The sequence below is a fragment of the Hypanus sabinus genome, chromosome 18 (genome assembly GCF_030144855.1).
Source record: "Hypanus sabinus isolate sHypSab1 chromosome 18, sHypSab1.hap1, whole genome shotgun sequence".
Lineage (NCBI taxonomy): Eukaryota > Metazoa > Chordata > Chondrichthyes > Myliobatiformes > Dasyatidae > Hypanus > Hypanus sabinus.
Genome location: NC_082723.1, coordinates 61,421,888 through 61,442,548, shown reverse-complemented (window position 1 = coordinate 61,442,548; position 20,661 = coordinate 61,421,888). Strand labels below are relative to the sequence as shown.

Sequence of the window (20,661 nt, the reverse complement as noted above, 5' to 3'; positions counted from 1 at the left end):
AATCAAAAGTTTGTCCAGTAGCAAAGAGTGAATCTAGACCAAAGCAAAAAGACAGGAAAGATTAAAAGAAAACCCTCAGCTTTCCACACAAGCAACAATGTTATTGATACCTGTAAGTAATAATGAAAAGTCCACTGGAGATTTTTGTTTTCAGATCTGACTTAACTTAAGAGGAATTTCCAGGAAATATGATACATTTTCCCTAGTATTGCTCTGTTTAATTTTGTCTGGAATCTTTAAGGAAGCTCAGTTAGTCACAAATCTTGTGAAATGGTCAAAACTGTTGTCATGGGCTTGGCATGAAGGAAGTCCATGGTTAAATTTCCCAGCTTAGTTTTACTCCCGTTGAGCTTTTCCAAAGCATTATGCTGCATTCTATCAGATAACATCAACAACTTTGTTAAATTCATTGTAGTGAGTCCTTGATGTCTTACACTGGAATAAGGAGCTACAAGAATTGAACTTCTATTGGATATTTTTTTAAAAATGACAGCATTATGGAATGAGTGAATGTTCCTTTCCAATGTGTAAATGTTATTTTTGGACGTTTGCACTCCCTCCACTGATTTTTCTAACTCAGTTCCTGGTTTTACATAGAATTTTGTTTTTATACCATTTCTGTTTTCTGTGCAATTTGAAATGCTGATCCATGCAATTTCAGTTCTTCCGTCTCGCTGCACATGCTGGGTATCAAAACTCATGTTACATTTCAGACAGAAACTGTATACATTTTCCAGTTGGATTTAACAAAACCTGTTCCATGTTGCTGCAGTTAAAATATATATTTCATGTGACAAATGCAACAGCCTGTGGACAATCACTTGCATTTTATGTCTGGTGAAAGAAATCAGAAAGTTTTAGGGAAATCATTTACATTATATAAAATAAAATGGAAATATTGGACAAAGGGAAATATTGATCAAAGGGAAATACTGCACATTTTCTCCAAAATTAAATCACATAACCCATCATAATTCATTTGTTAAATCTCTTGATGAAGTTGACAGATTATTTTCAAAATATTAAAAACTAAAGGACAAGTAAACTGCAATTTTTAAGGCAACGTTTCGAATCTGAATGCGGTTTTACTGATTTTCATGCTGGAGTACAATCTCTCCATGCATTTGTAATGCATCAACTACTTCTATCACAGCTGAAATAAAATTGGGGTTTGAAAAGAAAATGTTCTCACTTCTGACCCAGTGGAATATTTAGGTGCCCAATTGCAGGGAACCATGTTATTTCTTTTAGCTTAAATGCTTTTATTTAGGTATGATTGTACTTGAGGGCAATTTTAGAGATGTTTCTAATTGCATAGGGGCATATAAAGCTCTGTAATAAAAGCTTTGATGTTTCATGCCCTGTTGAATTGTAGATTTGCATCCTAACACCCAGTATCTCATGGTACTGGAGCTTTCTGAGTTCCTGACTTGTACGATAGAAGGTAATGCAAAGGCATGTCACGATTAGCGCAAGGCTGTTACAGCGCCAGTGACCCGACAGTTTCACTGCTGTCTGTTCGGAGTAGTAGGTTAACTCGTCACATGGGTGTAATTGAGTGGTGTGGGCTCACTGGGCTGGAGCAGCCTGTTACTGTGCTGTAACTTTAAATAAAATAAAGATATAATTGCTGTAAATGGAATTTAATCTTATGAAGCTGTTGATCCAGTGTATGGATTTTGCATTAAGTATAAGAGATTTAGAAAGATTTTCTCTTCAGCAGGTAATTTGCATCGAGAGATGTTTTGACATGCAGTTAGACAAAATGTAGCTCAGCTAGAAATGTAAATATTAAAATGTCAGATGCTGATAAGTGCAGATGAAAAATGTCTGTTTGATGAGTGGAACTGATCAAATAAAGACAGATCATGAGTGAGGATCCTTGGAGGGAGAATCAACGTTAATGTTTCAGGTCAAGGACCCTCATGGGGACTGAAAGGAGGGAAAACATGATGGTATCAAGCTGCAGGGAGTGTGCAGTGGATAGTTCAAAGGGAATATTTTTCATAGAAGCCATAAATTTGTTGTTTGGATAGTTTTACGTTGTTTGAAAGGATGTTAAAATTGAAAATAACTTGCCCTCCTTTTCCTGTTTCTTTTAGAAGAGGTCATGTTGGCAGAAGAGGACAAAAATGCCGAAGAGAAGTCTGCTTTGGATGGTATGTGCACATTGTTAATTGGACAAAAAAACGACCAGTTCTTCAAAAATTGGACCTGTTAGATTTTACACTCTTGCATGTTACCTCCTGCTGCCACCTTTGCCACTGACCATGCCAGCCTTCCCTGGCAGCAGGAGCCACATGCAGCCAGATACTTGGAACTTTGCCCGTGCTCTCACTGTAGCGTGACTCCACGTTTGGCTCCTTGGTGCGGTACTACGGCCCAGCGAGTGGAGTCAGAGCCTCGTAGCCCCAGAGCTGCTGGTTCCATCCTGACCTCGAGGTCTGGGGCTTGTCTGATCTCCCGGTTGCTAAGCGAGTTTCCTCCCAACGTCCCAAAGGTCAGTTGGTTAATCAAAGTCAAATTTGTTAGCACTGATGTGAAATTTGTTGTTTTGTGGCAGCACTAAAGTGCAAGTATATAAAATTACAACAAATTACAAAATAAATAGTGTAAAAAAGAATAATGAGATAGTGTTCCTGAGTTTGTGGACTATTCATAACTCGAATAGCAGAGAGAAAGAAGCTACTATGAATTGGTGCATGCGAATACTCAGTCTTTTGTACTTCCTACTTGTTGGTAGTGCAGGAGAAGTCTGCACTGCTTTTGAAGATATTCTCAATGGTGGGGAGGGTGGTGCCCACGAAGGAGTAGACTGAGTCAACAACCCTCTGCAGCCTCTAGTATTGGAGGCTGTAATGCAGCCAGTCATATTGCTCTCCACTGTACATCTGAACGAATTTGCTCGAGCCATTGCTGACATACCAAATTGCCTCCAACTCCAAGTGGAGTCCCTGGCCTGCCCTCTTTGTGATTGCATCAATGTGTTGGGCCCAGGATGCGTCTTCTGAGATGTTGACGTGAAGCTGCTCACCCTTTCTGCTGCTGGCACGTCAACGAGGACCGGTGGGTCTTCTCCCGGCTTCCCCTTCCTGAAGTCCACGATTACTTCCTTTGGTCTGCTGACGCTGAGTGAGAGGTGGTTGTTGAGACACCACTCGACCAGCTGCTGTGTCTCACTCCTCGATGCCACCTAAGGTCCGACCAACAAAACTGGCCCACTGTAAATCTCCTCCCATATGTAGGTGAGGGGTAAAATCTGGAGAATGGTGATCGGAATGTGTGAGAGGATAATGTGAGGTTTGTATAAGTGGGTGTTTAATGGTCAGCACAGACTTTGTGTGGCTGGGCAGCATGTGTGTTGTGTGACTCCAAATTGACAAGGGCTGGAGTTACGTTTGACTGTCAGGGATTCACACCTCAATAAGCATCACGGCTGAGTCAGACCCTCGTAATAATCGTGGTTTTTCTGGTCAGTGGCTGCAGATTAATTATTAATATTTTCAGATAATTTCCACCCAAGGTAATGGCACTTTGTTAGTCAATTCCAAGAGACCTTTAGACAGATTCATGGATAGGAAAGGTTCAGAGGGATATAGGTCAAGTATGGGCATATAGAACGAGGTGAGGTGACATTTTAGTCAGCATGGACAGGTTGATGTGAGTGGCCTGTTTCCTTGCCGTGTGACTATATGACTTCACAATTGTAACTGTAATAACAAACCTGAGCAGGAGTGGCCACTGAGAATCAGACTTTTGGAACTATGCTGGGAAACTTCACAAGTAGAGTCCCCAAGACCCTCATGAACGGCTTCACCAGAGTGGCTCCAAGGTGAAGGAAATCAATTGGGCCCCGAAAAGGGCCAATTGCAAAACTGGGAAACCTAACAATGAGGAGAGACCCATCGCTACCGCCTGTCTTCCCTGCATTTCCATGGTTACTGGAAGGATGGCCAGGATCCTGAAGAAATACTCAATCAATACTATCCGCAAACCCGTAAGGAAACGCAGGTCATTGGTTATGGGGTTTAAAGATAACCTGGGACTCAGGATGGCTCCCATTTACAGGATTCCCTGTGAGTGCGGAGCAGTGTATATCGGCCAGAGTCAAGGAACACGAGGTGTACCTGTTTGGGTTACCTGGAGAAATCAGCGGTAGCAGAACTTTGCATTCGCAATGGCTATAGATTGACTTCAGTGGCACAAAACTACTGTGCTGCGGCAATAGCTTTTGAGACTGTCTGGTAAAGGCAGCCATTGAGGTGAAACTAGAGGAAAATAATTTTAACAAAGACGACGGTCTTGCTCCAAGTAAGAATTGGAATTTGATTGTAACCAAGGTGAGAGAGCGGAAGACCCGGGAAGAGTTTATTCACGAATGTCGGTGTTCATGGGGAGAGCTTTGAAAGTCAAGTCACTCCTTAAACAGTTGACGTGAGTGCCCAAGTCAGCACTCATTAAGGAACCTGTCCCAAATATGATCTTAACAGATCAACTGGTAGCTATTCATGTTGAAGTATTGCCTGCTGCACTCTGCTGATGCAGAGCCTCCTCCTTTAAAGCAGAGCCCACAATATTGGTGTGTGTGTTTCCTGTTCAGAAACACAATCTAGATGGTGCGTGGAAGAAACTAAGAAGCAAAGGATAAAAATGCATGACTTCTGCAATGAATTCAGAAGGGGAATACAGTTAAGAATTTAGTGAATCTTCACTGCATCCGGCGGGTGGGGGGGGGGGGGGGCAACAGTTGAAGAATATTCATATACTAGTTTAGAGGGTTTCATGACCATAAGGGTGTTTAATGTGATATTAGTAGAGTTTTGCTGCAGATATGCTGTGAGCTAGACATCAAAGTGAAGCTGCAGATTGATCTCAACACCAAATGGGCCACAACACCTTGCGAAAGCACATAATTCCCCATTATTGAAAACTTCTCTATGAGACTATGTTTTGAACCCCGATACTGAACAAACTACATTAACCCAAATGGGGCTCATTTGACAGTCTAAGTTTACAGAGCGTGTATTTGATGTGATCGACCTTTTTGACCTTCACCCTCCAAGATGGCAATTCCAAAGATTTGCTATCTCCCTTTTCTCTGGTGCAGGCAAATAATCTCATTTACCCAGTCACCCATCTTTTATCGAGTCAGATGGAAAGTTGCCTCTTGATGTTGCACTATTTCTTTGTGTTTACCCAGTTCTGAAGAGGGCAACCACAAAGAAGAGTAAGAATGACCTGATCAATGCTGAGGAGGGAGAAGATCACTTCACAGACATTTCCTCAGTGGGTGAGTAACATCCATATGGCTATAAGGCAGCTTTATATTTAATTATATTTTAATGGCAGAGAGCTGGAGAAAGAGAAGACCCTTCTCAACTACTACCATTAAGTCTCCATTGCGGAATTCACAACACAGCGACAAGAATTGTTCACGTTAAGCTGCTGAAAGGGAAGATAAATTTCCAGCCAGTACTGCTTGATGTCTTTTTCTGGCATTGGCATACATTGTGTAAAATTAATTGTGCATTGGGGTCAGGATATATACTCAATAGAAAGAAATTGATTGATATGGAAACAACAAAGAGTGAGTGTCGGTGGTACATTGGTGTGGGAGGGATGAGTGGGAGGGTAGGTGGTACATTGGTGTGGAGGGGCGAGGGGGAGGGTAGGTGGTACATTGGTGTGGAGGGGCGAGGGGGAGGGTAGGTGGTACATTGTTGTGGAGGGACGAGGGGAGGGTAGGTGGTACGTTGGTGAGGTGGGGACGAGGAGGGGTGTAGGTGGTACATTGGTTTGGAGGGCCGAGGGGGTGTAGGTGGTATATTGGTGTGGAGGGACGAGGGGGGTGTAGGTGATACATTGGTGTTGGAGGGTCGAGGGGAGGGTAGGTGGTACATTGGTGTGGAGGGACGAGGGGGAGTGTAGGTGGTACATTGGTGTGGAGGGATGAGGGGGAGGGTAGGTGGTACATTGGTGTGGAGGGATGAGGGGGAGTGTAGGTGGTACATTGGTGTGGAGGGATGAGGGGGAGGGTAGGTGGTACATTGGTGTGGAGGGATGAGGGGAGGGTAGGTGGTACATTGGTGTGGAGGGATGAGGGGGAGTGTAGGTGGTACATTGGTGTGGAGGGATGAGGGGGAGGGTAGGTGGTACATTGGTGTGGAGGGATGAGGGGGAGGGTAGGTGGTACATTGGTGTGGAGGGATGAGGGGAGGGTAGGTGGTACATTGGTGTGGAGGGACGAGGGGAGGGTAGGTGGTACATTGGTGTGGAGGGATGAGGGGGAGGGTAGGTGGTACATTGGTGTGGAGGGATGAGGGGAGGGTAGGTGGTACATTGGTGTGGAAGGATGAGGGGGAGGGTAGGTGGTACATTGGTGTGGAGGGATGAGGGGAGGGTAGGTGGTACATTGGTGTGGAGGGATGAGGGGAGGGTAGGGGGTACATTGGTGTGGAGGGATGAGGGGGAGGGTAGGTGGTACATTGGTGTGGAGGGATGAGGGGAGGGTAGGTGGTACATTGGTGTGGAGGGCCGAGGGGGAGTGTAGGTGGTAAATTGGTGTGGAGGGATGAGGGGAGGGTAGGTGGTACATTGGTGTGGAGGGATGAGGGGAGGGTAGGTGGTACATTGGTGTGGAGGGCCGAGGGGGAGTGTAGGTGGTAAATTGGTGTGGAGGGATGAGGGGAGGGTAGGTGGTACATTGGTGTGGAGGGTCGAGTGGGGTGTAGGTGGTACATTGATGTGGAGGGGTGAGGGGGAGTGTAGGTGGTACATTGGTGTGGAGGGCCGAGGGGGAGTGTAGGTGGTACATTGGTGCGGAGGGACGAGGGGAGGGTAGGTGGTACATTGGTGAGGTGGGGACGAGGAGGGGTGTAGGTTGTACATTGGTTTGGAGGGCCGAGGGGGAGTGTAGGTGGTATATTGGTGTGGAGGGACAAGGGGGTGTGTAGGTGGTACATTGGTGTGGAGCGACGAGGGGGTGTAGGTGGTATATTGGTGTTGGAGGGACGAATGGGGTGTAGGTGGTACATTGATGTGGAGGGGTGAGGGGGAGTGTAAGTGCTACATTGGTGTGGAGGGGCAAGGGGGAGTGTAGGTGGTACATTGGTGAGGGTGGGACAAGGGGAAGGTAGGTGGTACATTGGTGTGGAGGGATGAGGGGAGGGTAGGTGGTACATTGGTGTGGAGGGACGAGGGGGAGTGTAGGTGGTACATTGGTGTGGAGGGACGAGGGGGGTGTAGGTGGTACATTGGTGTTGGAGGGTCGAGGGGAGGGTAGGTGGTACATTGGTGTGGAGGGACGAGGGGGAGGGTAGGTGGTACATTGGTGTGGAGGGACGAGGGGGAGTGTAGGTGGTACATTGGTGAGGTGGGGACGAGGAGGGTTGTAGGCGGTACATTGGTGTTGGAAGGCCAAGGGGAGTGTAGGTGGTACATTGTTGTGGAGGGACGAGGGGAGGGTAGGTGGTACATTGGTGAGGTGGGGACGAGGAGGGGTGTAGGTGGTACATTGGTTTGGAGGGCCGAGGGGGAGTGTAGGTGGTATATTGGTGTTGGAGGGCTGAGGGGGAGTGTAGGTGGTACATTGGTGTGGAGGGACGAGTGGGGTGTAGGTGGTACATTGGTGTTGGAGGGCCGAGGGGGAGTGTAGGTGGTACATTGGTGTGGAGGGACGAGGGGAGGGTAGGTGGTACATTGGTGTTTGAGGGACAATGCAGAAACATAGGTTCTGTAGGTTTTATGGGCATACCTGTGGAATTCGATAGGTTTACAACAAATGCTTGTCTGCTACTGTATTCTGATTGGTTTCATTGATTGCAAGTACCTGCCAAACTTACACCAATCTTTCTGCTTTTTGTGGCTTTGAGACACCATTCTCTCATCATATCTGCTTATTGTCAGCCTATTTCAGTAACATTACTGTGCAAGTATGTTTCTTGAACTGGTTGGTCATAAGTACGTCCTCTGAGGGAGTAAGATCAGGCTATTCAGCTTATGTTGCACCATTTGATCAAATCTGATTTCATCAACTTCATTTTCCAGTCCTCTCTGTGTATTCCTGTAACCTTTTGCCAGTCAACAACCTGTGTGTCTCATCCTTAAGTGCACCCAATGACTTTACCTCCACAGAGCTCTATGATACTGGATTCTGCATGTCCCATCATCTGGCTGAGGAAATTCCTACACATCTCTACTCTAAAGAGACGTCCCTTTATTCTGAGCTTGTGTCCTTGCATCCCAGCCTCCCGGACTGTCGGAAACATCCTCTCTTTCCTGTCTATCCTGGCCCATCAGTATCCAGTAGTTTTTAATGAGATCCCCCTCAGCCTTCTGAACTCCATTGATTGCAGGCCCAGAGATATCAAATGGTTCTCAAACATTTAGCGTTTCATTCCTGGATCATTTTTGTCAACCACCTCTGGACCCTCTCCAGGACCAGCACATCTTTCTTTAGATATGGGGTCCAAAATTGCTCACAATATTCCAAATGTGGTCTGACCAACACCCGAAAAAGCTTCAGCAGTGCATCCACACTTTCTGTTCTCGTCTTCATGGACTTATCCAGGACCTTTGATCATATCCTGCATGGGAAGGTGGTCCAAAAGGTTAAGTCGCTTGGTATTCCGAATGAAGTAGTAAATTGGATTGTACATTGGGTTAGCGGGAGAAGACACAGAGTGGCAGTAGATGGTTTTCTCTCTGATTGGAGGCCTGTGACTCATGGTGCACTGTAGGGATTGGTGTTGAGTCAGCTGTTGTTTATCATCTACATTAGTGAGTTATATGATAATGTGGTAAACTGGATTAGAAACTTTGTGGATACCATGAAGACTGCGGGTCTAGTAGACAGTGAAGAATGCATATCAAAGTTTGCACATGATCTCAGCCAGCTAGAAGATGGTAGATGGAATCGAATGCAGGGAAATGTGGGGCATTACCCTTTGGCAGCACTAACCAAGGTAGGACTTGCACAGTGAATGGTAGGACATTGAGGTATGAATACAGACCCATAGCTCCTTGAATGTGGTGTGACTGTTAGATAGGGTTGCAAAGAGTGACTTTGGCAGATTGGCCTTCGTACATCAGAACACTGAGTACGAGTTAGAGTGTAATGTTGAAGTTGTATGAGATGTTGGTGAGGTTGAATTTGGGGTATTTGTGCAGTTCCGCCTACTGGAAAGATGTTAATAATTTGAAAGAGTGCAGAGAGAATGTATGAGGACATTGCCAGGAATTGAGGAGCTGATTTATAGAGAAATGTTGAATAGGTTAGAACTTTATTCACTTGAATGTAGGCAAATGAGGGGAGAGGTATACAAAATTATTGGATGTATAGTGTAAACACATGCAAGTTTTTTCCACTGAGTTTGCATCAGACTAGAACTGGAGGTCATGGGTTAAGGGTAAAAGGCGAAATATTTACAAGAAGCCTGTCTTCACTCAAAGGGTGGGGTGAGTGTGGAACAAGCTGCCAGCAGAGGTGATGGATGTGGGTTCAATTGCAACATTTAAGCCAAGTTTGAATAGTTAGATAGATGAGAAGGGTGTGGAGGGCAATGTTTCAGATGTGGGTAGATGGGACTAGGCAGAAAGACAGGTGGGCAGGGACTAAATGAGCCAAGGGGCCTGTTTTTGTGCTGTAGTGTTCTTTGACTATGTTTCTTGAACTCTCACAGCTATTTTCTTACCTGTTTCTTTTCCCTTTTCTTTTTGCTTTGCTGCCTCTGGTCCTTCAACTGTGTGTAATTTTAGATAACTTTAATTCATTCGTTTGCTTAATTTCTCCTTCCCCATTTAATTTCACTGACCTGCCTGCTTGGGTGAATTCTGGAGAAAACTGAGACAGAACATTACTGGTTTAAGGAAAGGCATGAGCAGTTGCACAGGTGGGATCAGGTATGACCCCACTATGTTGACGAGTAACTGGTCCCAACAGAGAAATATTACAGCCTTCTGCTGTGCTGAGAAGATGATCGATAACGTCTTTTTCACTGTGCTTTCTCTCGTATTAAACACCTTGGAGAAAGAGGCTTGTCTTTGGTTGAAGGAACTGACATCAGCAGCCCAGTGTAGTTGTCTTTGAATATTTGCTTTCACTGAGCTGAATGTGTGCAGATGAACGTGACTGATCAGCTGATATTTTCACACAACACACACAAAATGCTGCTGGAACGCAGCAGGCCAGGCAGCATCTATAGGAGAAGCACTGTCGACGTTTCGGGCTGAGACCCTTCGTCAGGACTAACTGAAAGGAAAGAAAGTAAGAGATTTGAAAGTAGGAGGGGGAGGGGGAAATGCAAAATGATGGGAGAAGACTGGAGGGGGTCGGATGAAGCTAAGAGCTGGAAAGTTGATAGGCAAAAGTGATACAGAGCTGGAGAAGGAAAAGGATCATGGGACGGGAGATCTAAGGAGAAAGAAAGGGGGAGGGGAGCACCAGAGGGAGATGGAGAACAGGCAGAGTGATGGGCAGAGAGAGAGTAAAAAAACAACTGAATATGTCAGGGATGGGGTAAGAAGGGGAGGAGAGGCATTAACGGAAGTTAGAGAAGTCAATGTTCATGCCATCAGGTTGAAGGCTACCCAGCCGATATATAAGGTGTTGTTCCTCCAACCTGAGTGTGGCTTCATCTTGACAGTAGAGGAGGCCATGGATAGACATAACAGAATGGGAATGGGACGTGGAATTAAAATGTGTGGCCACTGGGAGATCCTGTTTTCTCTGGCGGACAGAGCGTAGGTGTTCAGCGAAACGGTCTCCCAGTCTGATATTTTCACTGGCTTCCAGTGCAGGTGATTAAAGATAAATTTTATCCTCATCTCCCGATAGCATAAACTCATCACAACTTGAATTTGAATAGTGGTTGGACTTTGTTCATATGAATGATATTACAAACTATTTAGTGATATTATTTGAAAATAATGTGGTCCAGTACCTTCTCCCTCACCTTCCATAGAAATTCAAAGCTTCGTAGCCACTGACCATAATTGTTTGACTTTCTCCTGTCCTTACTGGTGCTGTCACCAGTCATTTGTTCTCAACCTTTAGGGGTTTATATGTTATGGAGACAATGTCTATGTAAGGAAAGTGACTTTCTTCAATGTAGAAGCTGCATTTCACAAGCCACGGATTTTTGAACAACACAATCTATCCCATGGAAAGGTATGAAAGTAAATGGATTTCCTGCCCACTGAGAATAGTTTCTTGTTGAGGTTGGTCTTACTTCCAACCTTCCAGTTTTAGGGCCTTTGAGTGACTGAGCAACAGAACCACACTGCAGTCAATTAATTCTATTTTAGTTGTTTGAGAGTGAACATTCTCCAGCGTACCATCAACCAGGCTGTGGCAAACAGCTTGTAAACAGACAGAAGCGCTAGAAGGAGCAGATAAACTGATTTCAACCCTTTCAGCAGCACAGCAGATAATGTGTTCATGTCGGGATGCTACGCTTCCATTCAAGTGGGTCATATCTGTGAAAACAGCAGAAAGAGAGTTCTCTGGTTGTGAGTGGAGCAGTGTGCTGCTAGAGAAGGTGGCAGTGAACACCCATTGCCATGTTGAATGAGTTTCAGTTGAGACTCGTGGACGGGAATGTTTAGACGTGGGAATTCCTAAAGTGTGCTTCTGGCCTTGACATTGCAAATAATCCCACTGATAACTGCCAAAGTCCTCCACCAAGTAAAGATTTTGCTTTGTTTTATACTACTAGTTAAAAGTTATTGACCTGCAAGCGTTACTTTAATATGATCCATTTTTCAATGCAGTCAATAGAGGCAGGCTGGTAGGCTGGACTTCACAAAAGCTGCCCAGAATCTGCCCAGGCTGCCAGCTTCTGAATTTCTACACCTCAGCTGGATGTATGTTTCCAATCTTCAGCCTTGCCACAGCAAAAAAGTGGTGCAAGATCAAACCATTCAAGTCGAACTATGGAAATGCCAGTCGGTTCTGCTGGATGTGTAAGCTCCGGTAGATTTCCAGGGACAAGTAACTGGCACGGATGACTCAGATTGTCCCACCTCTTCATTATTAAGAACAAGAGACCCTGCAGATGAAAACCATTCTAAGATGGAGAGAGAACAATGTCCTTACATTTATTTAAGGCATGGGACCATCTCCATATATATCACTCGAGCAGTTTTAAGGAAAACCAGTTTCTAGTTACAGAGCCCCTTAAATGTATAGATTAACTTCCATGGCATCAAGATATCCCAAAATGACTGGTAGATAATCAAATACATTTGGAATATTGTCACTTGTAGTTATTTATAGGAATGTCTCCCCGGCTCCACCAACCCCATCTACTTGACGTTCTCTGCTGGCTGTCTGAGGGGAGAGCAGCTTCACATGAAATAAAGGCAAGATATCCTGGGAACACACACAAAATGCAGGAGGAACTCAGCAGGCCAGGCAGCATCTATGGAGGGGAATAAACAGTCAGTATTTCGAGTCAAGTCCTTTCATCAGGACTGGAAAGGAAAGGGACAGAAGGGAGACTAGTCCTGCTGAAGTCCTCCAGAATTTTGTATGTGTTGTTCAAGATTTCCAGCACCTGCTGTTGCTCTTGTGTCCTGATATTTGGACTGTGTTGAATGGGATCTCTCTGCTGTAGAACCTCACACAAAGTTGATATGGGCACACTCTTCCAGGGCTGCACTGAATAGCCAGGCTGGAAGTTATGATTAAATCTCCAGCTCCAGAGGAGCTGCGAAACCAACACAAGTTGCAGTGCGATCAAGCATCCATTTCCCTCCCCCGATGCTGCCTTACGCATTGAGTTCCTCCAGCTTCTTCTTTGTTGCCTCTGGTTTAGTGAACAGTCGTCTTGTTGGCACTTGCTCCAGTCCAAATAGAGATGTCACAAGTTTGAGCCCCATCTGTTTCACTGGATGTAAACGAAGTAGTGGCCAGGAGTAATTCATTTGCTTTGACACTCATCCTGATTACGTTTTTCATCTCAATGCTCGTTTCTGCCCTAAGGCCCCAGCCGAATTCAGATTCAGAATCGCGTTTATTACTGCTGACGTTTGTTGTGAAATTTGTTGTTTTGTGGCAGTAGTATAGTGCAAGACACAAAATAACGCTATACAGTCGGTCCTCCTTATACGCAAGGGATTGGTTCTCAGACCTCCCACGGATACCAAAAAATGCAGATGCTCAAGTCTCTTGTATAGAGTAGCATAGTATTTGCATATAACTTATGCACATCCTCCCGTATACTTTAAATCATCTCTAGTTTACTTATAATACCTAATACAATGCAACTGCTATGTAAATAGCTGTTATACTGCAATGTTTAGGGAATATTTACAAGAAAAAAAACTGTACATGTTCCTGTCATTCATAACACAAGCAGCGAACAAACAAGACACGAGGCGAACAATGATCAAACAATGAGTAAAACTTGTACTACCTGTATAGTAGTTGTTACACTGTCTTGTTTAGGGAATAAGGACGCTTTGGAGGAGGCTCGATAATACTGAAGTCAGGATCTGTGGAGGTTGAAGGCCGAGGATCTTCAAGCGTTGAATGTCGAGACCAGAATTGCAGCTCCTCTGGGAATGCTGCTGTGGCCTCGGAATTAGCTGATGCTGATTCTCCCATGATCTTTACGTTCTTTACGTTCGGAATGCAACGTGCCACTTTTCAAAAGATCTAATATTCCTACTTTCTTGGCGAGAGGTAGCACTTTATGCTCCCTCTTAGCCCTTGAGGAATTGCTTTGACCACCTAATTGCTTTTTAGGAACCATTTTTTTAACAGGAACAAAGTAGCGAATGAACGAGATGCGAGGCGAACAATGCTCGAACAACGAGTGCTGGAAGAGCACTTCTCGGTTTTCTCGATTCGCGGTTGGTTGAATTCGCGCATGCCGAACTCGCAGATAAGAGGGCGGACTGTATGTCGCAGCAATAAGTAAATAGACAGATAATAAATAGAGAGATAAATAAATTATGTGAAAGAGAAATAGTGAGATAGTGTTCGTGAACTGTTCAGAAATCTGATGGCAGATTTGAAGACATTGAATGTCAGTCTTCAGGCTCCTCCTTGATGGTAGTAATGAGATGAGGGCTTGTCCCAGATGGTGAGGGTCCTTAATAATGGATGCTGCCTTCTTGAGAACCTGCTTTTAGATGATGCCTTTGATGATTGGGAGCCTTGTGCCCATATGGAGCTGTCTGAGTTTACAACCCTGTGCATGAACTCTTTACCTGAGCCTCTGCAGTTCTCTGGGAGAAAGAATTCCAAAGATTTTTCAACCTCTGAGTAAAGAAACTGTTCTTAATTCCAGTCCAAAATGGCCTGTCCCTCATCTCAGACTGCGACGCCTAGTTCTAGACCCCTGAGTCAGTAGAAGCATTCGCACTGCTTCCCTATAAAAATACTGTAAGCTTCATTCTGATCTCCTTGCTTTCAGTCCCAGTCTATCTGTCGTAATCTGGCAGTCCAAATCCAGGAACTGGCTACTGCAACTGCACCATGCCATGTTATATTAAGTATTTGTTTAGGCTAAGAGACCAGAACTGTACGCAATACTCCAAGTGAAATCTCACCAAGGATTTATGTAATTGCAATATGGAGTCATCAGAATGCCAGTTGTTGGTACAACCGTATGTGATAATCCTGAGCTGTGTTCAGGCTTTTTTAACTCTCATGTGATCCCTGCCAGGCTTAGGCCCTGGATAATCTTATAATGATGCCCAGAATGGAGATATCATGTTTTATGTTCCTTTCAGAATGTCTTCCATACTTCATGGTCATCATCTATTGGTCCCCTTTTGAAGAATAACCACTGATGTACTGTAGACAAGGGGATAACTTTCTTGTGCAGAGAATTTCCACAATGGCATTGTGATCATGACTAGACTATCAATCTTGTGATGTTGATTATTGGGTAAATACAGACCTTTCCCCTGTTCTTGGGTCTTATGTTGTGCACACAGGACCTTTTCTCAGTCGGTTTAAAACTTTCATAAATCTATTGCAACATATTAAGAACTATATACATGAGGACCTGAAACAAAGTATTCATGGTTTATTCAATAGCTTTTTGCAGACTGACACTGGAAATTTCCACAAAACCTTGTTGCGATAATCATTATCAATATTTCATAAACTACACTGCATCACCTGTACTTTTTTTTTCAAAATAAGCTGATTTAGCATGTTCAGAAAAAATACATCTTTATTTGAATCATGGTTCAGTTGCTTGGCATTCAGGATGAGGTAGTCAATTGGATCAGCCATTGTCTTTGTGGGAGAAGCCGCAGAGTGGGAGTAGAAAGTTGCCTGTCTGGAGGCCTGTGACTATTGTGCTACAGGGATAGGTGCTGGGTCCTTTGCTGTTTGTTTTCTACACCAATGATCTGGATGATAACGTGTTTAACTAGATCTGCAAATTTGCAGATGACACCTAGTTTGGGGGTGCAGTGGACAGTGAGGAAGGCCATCATGGCTTGCAGTGGGATCTGCTTCAGCTGGAAAAATTGGCTGAAAAATGGCAGATAGAATTTAATGCGGCCAAATGTGGGGTTTTCCTCTTCAGTAGGACCAACCGGGGACATCTTACACAGAGAATGGTAGAGCACTGAGGAGTGTGGTAGAACAAAGGGATCTGTGAGTACAGATGCATAATTCTTTGAAAGTAGTGTCATGGGTACATAGGGTTGTAAAGAAAGCTTCAGATACATTGGCTTTCATAAATCAATGTATTGACTACAGAAGATGGGATGTTATGTTAAAGTTACATAAGACATTGGTGAGGCCTAATTTGGAGTATTGTGTGAAATTTTGGTCACCTGCCTACAGGAAACATGTAAACCAGGCTGAAAGAGTGCAGAGAAGATTTACAAGGCTGTTGCTGGGACTGGAGGACTTGAGTTATGAGGAAAGATTGAACAGGCTTTATTCCTTAGAACGTAGAGGATTGAGGGGAGATTTGTTAGAGGGATACAGAATTATGAGAGGAATAGATAGGATAAATGCAAGCAGGCTTTTTCCACAGATTGGATGAGACTACAACCAGAGGTCATGGCTTAAGAGTAAAAGGTGAAAAGTTTAAGGGAAACCTGAGGGGAAACTTCTTCAGTCAGAGCTTTGTGGTAAAGTGGAATGAGCTGCCAGCACAAGTGGTGCATGCGAACTCGATTTCAAAGTTTAAGAGAAGTTTGGATAGATACATGGATAGTAGGGATATGAGGAGCTCTGGTCTCTGGACATTTGGAATCAGCAGTTTCTATGGTTTTAGCAGAGACCGAAGAGCCTATTCCTGTGCCGTACTTCTCTGTGACTCTATGGTTTCTACAACTGTGTGTTCTTAACGGCAGGGTTGACGTTGTCAGTGCTGAGGTAGTAGATTCCTCAGGTGCTGTGGAACATCATCCAATTCTGCATTGTACAATGTCATCTCGTTTAGCCTCTTGTTAGAATCATCAGTTGTTGCCTCAACTTGAATAATAATTGCTTTCCTTTAGAAGGATTTCTTATCTTACACTCATTCTGGGATTAGGAAGTCCAATGACTTTGACTTTGCAAGCTACCTCCACTCTTCACAAGATAATTACAACTCCTCAATACCCTGTGTCCTCCGCTCTGCCAGGTGTCTCAGCTTACGCATACTGTCATGCAAGCTGATCTCCTTGTGGCTTGAGATGAACTCTCCCCCAACTTTAACTCCACTTTCCCTTACAAGTCCCACTCATGAAACTCTTCCGCCTGTCGTGACCTATCTTCAGCCAAGAATAAACCTTGTTATGGTATATGTCATTATCCTGTGCCTAGATAGAAAAGGTCCTTTGTGAAGTTTAATCTTTCATGACCTTTTTCTTATTTGCCTTCTTTGCTGTCAACCCCACACTGGAAGCCAAGAAAAAGTACAACAGTCTTTGATTCCATCGCCGTTGTGAATTGTTCATGTTGAAACGTTCTGAATGATGGAGTTTCTCCGGGATCTCCATGTGCAGTAACAATAGAGTCTGTGTTGTACACCACCCATACATGTTAGATTGAACCACTTCTACTGGCTGTGGATAAAAACTAAAAAATAAGCTGAGTGGTCTTTTTCCCCACAGTAATCAACATGGACCTACTGCATTGGTCATGTAGACCATTTGTGTATCAGGACTGAAGCTTCCAGAGGCTGTATCTGCAACGTGGACTACCACATGTACAGTGGCCGGGCCAAATGCTGTTCTTTCAATATATGATGGAAGGGTTCTGATGTTTTGTACATAATGAGCTGTCCAATATCATCAAGATGTTCTGACAGGGCTGAAGATCCTCTAAATGAACTGTGTGTCCTGCCTGCTGGTTTTATTTCTGTGTTGACCACACTTCTCAAGTTTTGCCGCTCAGACAGGAGTTCCTGCCTCTATTGGGAAAGCTGTATGGCGGGGAAGTTTCAGGGTGCACTAATGTCTCCGAGTCATTAGCCTCTACAACACTCCTGAGTTGCTTGCTTTATTGAAGTTATTAAGGTTCCTGCACATTTACACCATAAATGTGGGTAGAAGTTGAAGAGCTTTTCTGGAAGATCCAGCCTACAGTTACACCTTTGTGGCATGGCCTCCTGATGATCATTTACAAGTTAAAGTCAATCTTAAATAATGTGTGATAAAGAGAAGGACTGAAGCTGAACTGCACTGAGAGAGAACGAGGGAAATTTACGAATATGTATGAAGCTCACGTTTAGTACTGACTGTCTCAAAAATGGTCAAGTGCAGATTTAAGCTGATAATTATTTCCCTCAGTTACTTTGCTTTGGTGTAGTTTGAGCCTGACAGCTATTGAGAACACAGAGGGTTGCCGTCATGATATAGCTGTTCTTGTTCACTAAAAATGGAGTATCGGTAAAATCAGAAAAATAATCATGCACCAATGGGGAATTAATTTTTGACAGTTATGAATTGGTCTTAAGCTCCCTTTTAAAACAGCTCGTGTTAGAAGCCGTACAGTAGAATAACCATGTCCCTGGGCTACTCTTGTGCACAAACAGTAGGAGCTGTTTTCATGTGATACCTGATGTGACACGCTTGAAAACAGCAGCTGTACCTCATGTTCAGCTGTGCAAATGAAACAACCACACGTCTGGTCACCAACTGGATCCCGTGTCCCCAGACCCCAAGCTCAGCAGCAGTTTGAGTCATAGTTAGACTCTCTCTCCCTTATTTTAAGAGGGATAAAATAGACTGGAATTTAAACCAATGTTTTAACAGTTGTTTCACGGTCTATTCATCTGGATTGTGGCAGGCTTACCTTTGATGTCAGTCTTAGTATCTCTCTTCAAGGAACTGTAAAATTTGTCAATGATTTGAGGAGAAAAGAAGGGTGTTTTGTTAAACAAAAGGAAAGCTTTTACATAGAAACGGCACATTACAGACCCTTCGGCCCATGATGTTGTGCTGACAATGTAACTTACTCTAGAAACTGCCTAGGATTTCGCTACCACATAGCTCTCTATTTTGCTAAGCTCCATGTACCTATCTAAGAGGCTCTTAAAAGACCCAGTTGTATCCACCTCTACCAATGTCACTGGCAGTGCATTCCATGCACCTACTACTCTTTAAGTGAAAAACTTACCTTTGACATCCCGCTTGTACCTCCTTCCAAGCACCTTAAAACATGCCCCCTCATGTTAGCCATTTCAGTCCCAGGGAAAAGCTTCTGGCTATCCACACATACCTCGACACGATTTTTAGTTGGGAATCAAGTGCTCGGTTTGGCTTACTTCTACGTGACTCCAGCAAGGTCCACTGAAATATGGTACCTAATGTTGATTGTGTTCTCTGATTCTTGTCTTAGAGTTGTACAGCATAGAAAATTCAAAGTAAACTCAGAGTTCAAAGTAAATTTATTGTTATCAAACAAATAATCAAATAATTTATTGTTATCAAATTTATTGTATATATATTTATAGAGTTATATATATTACCTTGTGGGCATTCACAGTAAATACAAGAAACACAAGAGAGTCTATGAAACACACCCAGCAGGACGGACAAGCAACCAATGTGCAAAAGACAACAAACTGTGCAAATACAAAATGAAATAATAAATAAATAGATAGATAGATAAACAAACAACCAACCAACCAACCAAGAAAGCAACAAATATAGAGAACATGAGATGAAGCGTCCATGAAAGTGAGTCCATTGGTTGTGAGATAGCTCAGTGAAGTTATCCTCTCTGGTTCAAGAGCCTGATGGTTGAAGGGTAATAACTGTTCTTGAGGCTTCTGTACCTTCTCCCTGATGGCAGCAGTGAAAGGAGAGCGTGGGCTTGATGGTGGGGGGTCCTTGTTGATGCGTGCTGCTCTCCTGTGACAACACTTTGTGCAGATTTGCTCAATGATAGGGAGGGTTTTATCCATGATTGACTGGGCCGTATCCACTACTTTTTGTAGGCTGTTCTATTCAAGGCACTGGGGTTTTAATACCAGGCCATGATGCACTCAGTCAAAATACCCTTCACCACATGTCTATAGAAGTTTTAGATATCATACCAAATCTTTACAAATTTCCAAGGAAGTAGGGGCACTGCTGTGCTTTCTTCATAATGGTGCTTACGTGCTGGGCCCAGGACAGAAGCTTGGAAATTATAACATTAGGGAATTTAAAGTTGAAGACCCTCTCCACTTCTGATCCCCTAATGACACCGTGCCAATATCAAACATTGAAGGCACCTTGTTGTGGGAACCGCTCTGCACGTGACCGCAAGAATCTGCAGAGTTGTGGCTGCAGCTCAGCACGGCATGGAAACCAGCCTCCCCTCCACGGACTTTGTCTATATTTCTTGCTGCCTTGGCAAAACAACTGACATAATCAATGATCCCACCCACCTCCGACTATTCTTCTTCTCCCCTCTCCCATCAGGCAAAGATGCATATGCCAGAAAGTATGTTCCACTCAAGAACATCTCCTATCCTATTGTAATCAATGTACCTCTTGACCTCATAATCTACCTTGTTATGTTCTAAAGATGTTATTGTTTACCTGCATTGCACATTTTCTATAGCTGTTATGCTTTACTCTATATTGTTATAATTTTCCTTGTTCTGTCTCAATGCACTGTGTAATGATCAGATCTGTATGAACAGTAAGCAAGGCAAGCTTTTCATTATATCTTGGTACATGTGACAATAATAAACCAATACCAACAGCAGTCCTTAGGGAACATAGGCCAGGAATCTCGGGTGTAGCCCCTTCACTTAGTAGGGCTCTTCATGCTAGTGAAAGTGGATTCAGCCAAGAGTCAGTATGTTCAAGGGCAGATCCCAGAAGAGAACACCTTATATCACAGCATCAGAAACTATATCTGTTAGCATGAAATTCAGAACAGGCATTTCAATTGTCAGGGTTGGAGGTCAGGTACAGCCCCAGGTGACCTTGCAAACCATGGAGGTAGTGAGGGAAGTGGTGGGATTTCAGACTCGTGTCCGTGCAGCGAAACGGGTCGGGAGGGAACTGCATGCGGCATGCTCTGTGGGTTTACATTTCTGTAAGACAGCACATTTTGTTACGAATGTGTTTTTTTTTTCTTTTTTAAAAGAAGAGCTGCACTCTTTCTTTTTTTTTAAGGACCTGGAGCGGATCCGAAGCCTGCAGCAGTTTCTGTAGATGACGCCAGCAGCAGTTAGTGTTACTTTAATTATTTCTGCATCT

The 20,661-nt window shown here is 43.9% G+C and overlaps 1 protein-coding gene across 1 annotated transcript in view; it reads left to right on the top strand.

The window, feature by feature from the left end:
* LOC132407260 (probable voltage-dependent N-type calcium channel subunit alpha-1B) overlaps window positions 1-20,661 on the top strand; it is a 547,279-nt gene that overhangs the window by 280,294 nt on the left and 246,324 nt on the right. Inside the window, exons 7-9 of the mRNA XM_059993521.1 lie at window positions 2,103-2,159; window positions 5,201-5,290; window positions 20,578-20,631. Of these exons, the coding sequence (XP_059849504.1) occupies window positions 2,103-2,159; window positions 5,201-5,290; window positions 20,578-20,631 (201 nt within the window). The remainder of the gene's footprint in view (window positions 1-2,102; window positions 2,160-5,200; window positions 5,291-20,577; window positions 20,632-20,661) is intronic.